A 7,530-nucleotide genomic window follows, 5' to 3' on the forward strand; every position below is an offset into this window, starting at 1 on the left:
TTCTGGAAACACACCTGATAATAAAGAAAAGTTGACGATCTGTAACAGGTCTGACTCTAAAGTCTTTGAGACCTTGGGAGTGCCAGGATTCTTGAAAGGCTTTAAAAGAGATACAGATAGCTGACAACATTAAGGGAAACCTGAATGCACGTCACCTACAGACCACCTGCTAGCCGTGTTATGCTGTACATGGTTGTCGGGTATTTGGGTGACTTTGTTTTCTTCTGCCTTAGAGCGAGGGAGGAGGGAGCAAATGAATCCCAGCTGACCAGCTGGGGCAGAAAAAATAAGCTTGAAAGTAAAAATGCCAAAAACTGTGGAGATGTTCTCTGTTGGCTCCAACACTGAGCTAACCCCCTGTGATCTTATTCACTGTCACTGTCTAATATAGAACCATTAACACCATATTTACAGTCTGGCACACAAAACTGCCGTTTCTTTTCTTTCCTTGGAGCAAATACACGATTTGTGGTTTTGTTTTTAGTTAGAGTAAACATGGCAGGTGTATGGACACAAGGCTGACTACTCACATCAGCTCATCTCATTCATTTCCCAGCAGCCAAAAGTCTGGCAAAAATATATACAGAAACACTTCCCCATCAAAAAAGTTTATATTTTTTTGAAAGAATGGGGTTCCAATACCTTATTAGGACACCTAAAAATGAATTATTTGTAGCATTTTAAATAATAATGTCTTTAACATTATTGTTGTATATAAATCAACATCACATTAACATGAAAAAACCTGTTGCAGATGTTGGATGTGCTGCAATAACTTGAGCTTCTGAGTGCACACAAGGCTGTGGCAGGCAAAACGTTTCTGCAGGGCAGGGATGTAGATCAGCCGGTAAATGGAGCGCTTCAGCTCCCTCTTCACCACGACGGAGTGGTGCAGCTTCCACATCACTGCAGCCGCAGCACCGACCCGTCTGTCGATCTCCCTTCACCCATGAACCTGAGATACTTGGGGCAGGAACTCGTCCCTGACCCAGACTGGGCACTCCTCCCCCTTTCTGGGTGAGGACCATGGCGGTGCTGATTCTCATTCCTACTGCTTCACACTCGGCTGTGAACCCCTCCGTATCGAGCTGGAGGTTACCACCTGATGAAGCCAACAGAACCACATCATTGAGAGATCCTGGGACTGCCTCAGTGGAAGCCTTCTGCCACCTAACTGTGTCTGGAGATTCTGTTCATAACAATCATGAATAGAATCAGTGACGAAAGGCAGCCCTGGCAGAGTCCAACTTATTGCCTGCTAGGTGGGCCAAGCTCTTGCAACAGCTGTGGCTCGTAACTGACCCCGTACTCCTGAAACACCTTCCACAGAACACTTTGAGGGACACCGTCGAATACTTTCTCCAAGTCCACGAAACACATGCATTCACATTGAATGTCCATAATTTAGACTTTAATTTCAGGAAGTTTTATTAAAACATTTAGGCAGGTCCAAAGTAAGAGCGAATCAAATAATCTGCAAACATTACTTAAATCCCTCTGACCTGATGCTGACTTTGTTTCCATCTTTGGTGATGTTGGAGAACGGACGGCACGACCAAATATGAAGATGCACTTATCTCTGCGCCACATTCAGTGGAAGTATGATGGAAATCCTTCTGAATGAAGCCTCTAACATGAGCAGATGAAAAGCCCAAAATTACCAAACCAGTTTGCACAGCCACAGGTTGGGCTGCAGTTTTTAACTGTGAACGTCTTGGATCAAATCTTCTGGACTGCTCATCTCGAAGAAGACAAAAGGGAAGAACCCCGAGTCTCACAAGTTGTCTTATCGTCCACTGTCCACCCTCACCTTATCCATCTCTCCATCTGACTTACATGATTCAACACCAAGTTGAAACTTTAAAATCACTTCACTGGGTTTTCCTTGTTATCCCTAATGTAGGAAACATGTTTCTTTCTACTTCAGTTTGTCTTTAATAATAATAATGGATTGGATTTATATAGCGCTTTTCAAGGCACCCAAAGCGCTTTACAATACCACTATTCATTCACTCTCACATTCACACACTGGTGGAGGCAGCTACGGTTGTAGCCACAGCTGCTCTGGGGTAGACTGACAGAGGCCAGGCTGCCATATCGCGCCATCGGCCCCTCTGGCCAACACCAGTAGGCAAGTAGGGTAAAGTGTCTTGCCCAAGGACACAACGACCAGGACAGAGCCCGGGGATCGAACCGGCGACCTTCCGGTTACAGATACGCTTCCCAACCCCCATTAGCCACGGTCGCCCCATTATTAGCCACGGTCGCCCCATTATTAGCCACGGTCGCCCCATTATTAATTCAATTCAATTCAATTCAATTTTATTTATATAGCGCCAAATCACAACATAAGTCGCCTATTAGCCACGGTCGCCCCGTTAGCCACGGTCGCCCCATTAGCACACTTTAGCACACTTTCACATGAACCTTCACTGTAACAGACCTGTATTACTTCAAGTGCAAAGAAAACCTTTTTCTTTCTGAGCGTTTGGTAACATTACTCTTATTCAGAATCATGTATAATGTTGAGTTGGTGACACATTCCTCATCTTTCACTAATCTGCCAAGATCGAAAACGAGTCACGTCCATGCACACAATCTGGGTATAAGAATCACTTGTATTCAGCACAGTTGGACGGTCATGATAAGCTGTATCAGTCCTCAGACAAGTGATGCCGAAGATAAGCAACAGTCACACAGCGACGGCTCAGGACAGCACGGCGAGCCCCGTTTCTCTCCAAAGCCAGAATCAGCTTCTGTAACGATCACCCATTCACTCCGCCCTGTGTGATCTGCTGGTCACTCTTACTTCCTGGCACCAAACTGTTGTGGAAATTCAGTGCATTAAATAAAAGAAGTCACGCTGTTAGAGTTATATTTGAGTTTATTCTTGCAAGAAGGAATTCAGTCACAACAAGGCTCTCCTGCACTGTCCCGGGGAATTCCCAAACAAAGGATCCAGACCTACTTATACACAATGTGGGAGGAAATCTCCAGACTATTTGTCCTGCCTCCAACACTAACATGCTGATGTGTTAGTTTTTATCTGCTGTGTTTATCTTGATAAAATCATCCCAATGAGAGATGTGGTTTTGTGTATCTGTTAGGATCCTTGTGGCAACTGCTCTCCAGTCTCTGTGCTGCTGTTGTCATAGTCTTTGTGTACGTCCAGTGCTCCATACAGGCCCTCCAGCATAGCCAGTACTCTCCTCTGGATTGAATCCACCTGCTCCACTGGGCAGTATTCATCCAAACTGGACCTGAAAACACACATGAAGATAGTTAGACCCTCATTCTGTGTCACTACACTGTTAAAGGACATTTAACCATCTGTGGAGCGGATTTACCTGGACAATGTCACCAGTGTGGGTTTGGGAAGGACCTTCAGGAAGAGCTGCACAGCTGAGAGAAGTCTGCCAATCTCTTCATCAGAGCTGATGTGATGAGGAAGCTCGACTGTGTCGCAGGTTAACCCTGCCTGGTGAACCTGAGGGAGGAGTGATGAGGCGAGTTTATTCATATTTATTTATATGTTCCCGTTCACTAAATATAACTTTATTGCTATTATTTATGATTATTATATACAATTATTATTACCATTTCATAGTCAGGGCATGAATTTCTTGCCTTTAGACTGGAAACCAGTTGAGGTAGTGAATCCATGCTGAAAAACACAGAAACAGTAAGACGATGTGGGGGCTGCTCATAGAGGCACACTAGCTCATCCCAGGCAAACAGATTCTTTCACTCACTGGTTAAACAACTGTGATCACAGGGGTGTTTGTTGCTTCAAAGAAATTTAAGGTGGAGCTGGCTCAAAAGCTTTCAAAAGGCTGGTGTACATTCGAATGGGTGACACAGGTGGGGCTGTGATGATCGAAGCTTGTGCCGACAATAATCAGGACAGAGCCGCGCTCCTCTGAAGATTCGTTCTGAATTTGTGGAGAGGACGAGCTTCAGAGCGAATGCCAACACACAGCACGTGGAAATGTTGGCACAGCTGTAGAACAAACACCCAGACCAGATCTGTTCAGGATAGCGATGCAATCATTTCCACGCCTCTCTGCACCCCCATACCCCGCCCCCTTAGAGGCCGCGTCCATCACAGCTGCAAAACTTCACTTTTCTGTCATCTATCAGCTCTTTACTGCTCACTCACAGTTTCTAACTAATTTCTCAGACTTTGTATCTGACTCAGTGTTCAGCTTAAATACAACCATGATTTAATCTGTGTAGACCAGGGGTCTGCAACCTTTAACACCCAAAGAGCCGTTTGGACGCGATTTCCACGCAAAAGAAAACACTTTTATGCTTTGTGTGAACAACTAAGGTGTGCTGCTTATGAAATCCATGAAGTGCTGCAGAGAAAATTACATGTTATTTATGTAATGAACACATTTTGAACTCTTAAAGAAATATAACAAAAGGAAAGCTGAACTAAAATGATCCAGAAAAAAACAATTGTGAGCCGCCAGCCTCATATCTCCTTTGAGCTTTTGGAGCCTTGACCTGACTTTTAAAAAGTAATTGGAAAAAAGCTCGATGCTGCTGAAAGATGAAAATAGATATTTGCAAAATTCTGCCTAAATATGTATTTTACCAGGTTAATGTGTGTGGCGGGGCGTGGTCTGCAGCGCCGCTGCAGGGGAGGCGGACGCACCTGAGCGGCACCCGCAGTCACACCTCGCCGCCTTTACGTCTGTGCTCTCTCTGCTCTTGTGTGTCGGGCTGTGAGCTGCAAAGCTACAGCCGGCTGTGTGTGCACAGCAACCGCGTGTGTAAAGTGGTCAATAAAGAGAAGCTGTAAAGCGTGTTCATGCAAACATCGTCAGGTCTGCCGTGGTATGTTTACAACGTGACTTCTGCTCCTGAACCTCTGCGCACAGCGTCTGCAGGTCGAGGCTGTACTTTCATCTTCACGCAGGACTGTAAGCTGTCGTCTGTGAGGCGCGAGCGTGTTTGTTTTTAACAGAGTTCACGGTGGAGCTGCTGACATAATGTGGATCAGAAGATCCATAACTGGCCTACCTGGGGTTGAAAGTCTCGATAAATGCAGGCGTTTCCGCGGGGTATACCGGCTTCTGCCAGTGTGACGCTTATTTTGAGCGATGAAAAAATAATAAGATAAAATTTTATTTTTATATTTCAATATCACAATAATCTTCCAGTTTAGAACTACAAGTTTAAAAAGAACTAAACACAAATAAAATACACTTCAGCTAAATACTTCTAAATTATTTTCCCAAACCACGCGGAGCCGCAGTATAAGGACTAAAGAGCCGACCCCTGGTGTAGACAGTAAAAATGATGGTATTTAACGGGAAATGGACTGATTCTGTTTCATGGTGATTTCTACTCTCCAAAGTGGCAAAAACCCTAAACTAACACAGGCCTGATTCTATTATGGAAATCACTGCGTGCTAATACTTAGTGCCTGTGCACAGAGTTCACTGTGTCACATACAAATACAGGTTATCATGCAAAGAAAAGGCCACATGTGAACTACAAATGCCATCATATGTGGAAAAAAGGTTTTATAAGATGGTCTGCAGCAAACTAGAAAACTGCTCTATGGTCGCATTAATTTAAATTTGAAACCGTTTTTGGAGAGCATGGATGAACATGTTCCTCAACAGCAAAGATGCTACATACAAAAAAGGCTGTTTATGAGGGAGCGTGAGGTCCTTCAGTGTCTGCAGCAGAATCATGGCCCATCAGCAGAGGTAAGTGTGGTCTGGTGGGGCGCAGCCATGAAACTCATGAGACCAACAGATTAAATAAGCCATAAGGCTGATCTGTGGTTATGAGGACACTTCTGTTCCTCTGTTTCCACCATGGACACGACCCCAGCAGCTTCTCTAACAGACGGCTCCAGCCCCGTCTCACGGACAGAGAAAACCTTCAACATCCTCTGCTGGCACAGAGACGTCTGTCGGATTATCAGATTAGTATTTTATGAACGTTTCACCCGCTGGAACAAAATCAGGGATAAAGAACGTACTTCTTATTCTCATGAGCATAAAGCACAGGGACAGCCAGCTGGGACATTATAAAAAACACATTCACAACTTTTCAGCTTTACCTTCAAACAGCTCAGTGTTTGACCAACGCACAAAGTTTCCCAGCTTTCGTTCCTCCTTTGTTACGCCTCTAACTTTCAAGTGTCTGTTACAGAAGATTGATTTACCCAGGGTTTGTGGCCCAGCGTGTAACCGTCTCTTCTCCATCATCATCCAGTAGATCAGCAAATGCTGCTTCCAGGTCTTCTAACTGGCGTATACGATGATCTACACACTCACCGAGCTCCTCCTTAAAAGCACACAAACACACATTCAGTGTTTATTTGTTTTGCCTTTAATGAAAGCACAGCGTTAAGATTTCTGCTCAATAACAACACAAGAGGCTTTCCTAAAAGCACAACATCTTTAAGGAACGCAGCGTTGCCTGTGCTGGTCAGTGTTCAGGTACGTTCTCTGTTTCTCCTTCTACTCTGCATTTCTACAATTAGCTGAAGTATTCGGATGTCTTTGTACAGATACAGCCGCTCAAAGCTGCAGCCGCCAGCTGCTGGAGTCGCCTTGGGGCACATCTGCTTTGCAGAGTGTCACCAAGAGTCAGCTATAGATGATTTTCTCAGTATAACTGTACGAGCTGTCCTGTAATATAAAGTGCAATGAGTGCTGCTGTGATTTGGTGCCATGTAAACAAACCTGCACTGAATTTGGATAGCGTTCACCGTAAACCTCGTCGCCCATCAAAACTTCCAGTTAAGTTTTGAAAATGTGAAATAAATGGATCAAACTTTACTGTTCAGACATTTACAGCTCAGATCACCAAAACTATTTACAGTTTAATAATAATATTCCTCGTAGATGCCAAACCAGATGTGGAAGTTATTTCTGAGCACAGGTAGAATTTCATTTTCATGTAGATGTTTGCTGGGTCGTTACTTCTTCAGGCCTCTGTTTGCATTATAAACACATCCTTCATTATTCTTTAGATTTTATTGTGCACACTGTGCAAAAGTCTTCAGCGACCCATAATCCTCTGTGTTTTGCATACAAACCTTCTGTCTGGGCTTTATGGAGGCATCTCACAGTCGTTCTACGGACACCGACTGCTTTTTAAATCATTCAGTCCTGTCCTCCAACCTTAATGTTCTTTCAGCAGCGTTAGCTTGATAGATGTGCACTGCGTTTCATGTGGGCAGGCTGGGTGTTTGGAAATGTGAGCAAACAGCAACCTCATGGTGCCTTCAGGAAAACGGGACATTAGAAGATTAAAAAGAAACTAAAAACGAGTCTCTACGACAGTCGTGGTCAGAAGTTTTGAGAATGACGCAAAAATGAGTTTTGAGACAGTTTGCTGCTTCAGTCTTTATGATGCAATTTGCATATCCTGCAGAATGTGATGAAGAGGTCAGAGAAACACAAAGTCTTTCTTTGCCATGAAAATGAACCAACAAAGCCATCTCCACTGCACTGCATAAAAGTGCATAAACCCCCCACCAGAGCGGCCAAAGGTTCGCCA

General features: G+C 44.2%; 1 protein-coding gene across 4 annotated transcripts in view; it reads right to left on the reverse strand.

Annotated features, from left to right (window-relative positions):
* Positions 1–2,866: 2,866 nt before the first annotated feature.
* The window catches only part of cunh5orf22 (chromosome unknown C5orf22 homolog), a 15,133-nt gene continuing 10,469 nt past the window's right edge, over positions 2,867–7,530 (reverse strand). For all 4 annotated transcript variants that reach the window (XM_005754668.1, XM_005754667.1, XM_005754669.1 and 1 more), the window contains 4 exons: positions 6,188–6,309; positions 3,598–3,664; positions 3,348–3,487; positions 2,867–3,260 (listed from right to left, as the gene is read on the reverse strand). In XM_005754668.1, coding sequence (XP_005754725.1) covers positions 3,104–3,260; positions 3,348–3,487; positions 3,598–3,664; positions 6,188–6,309 — 486 coding nt within the window. In that variant the 3' untranslated portion in view covers positions 2,867–3,103. The remainder of the gene's footprint in view (positions 3,261–3,347; positions 3,488–3,597; positions 3,665–6,187; positions 6,310–7,530) is intronic.

The sequence above is a fragment of the Pundamilia nyererei genome, unplaced genomic scaffold (genome assembly GCF_000239375.1).
Source record: "Pundamilia nyererei isolate P.nyererei 1_Seehausen unplaced genomic scaffold, PunNye1.0 scaffold00622, whole genome shotgun sequence".
NCBI lineage: Eukaryota > Metazoa > Chordata > Actinopteri > Cichliformes > Cichlidae > Pundamilia > Pundamilia nyererei.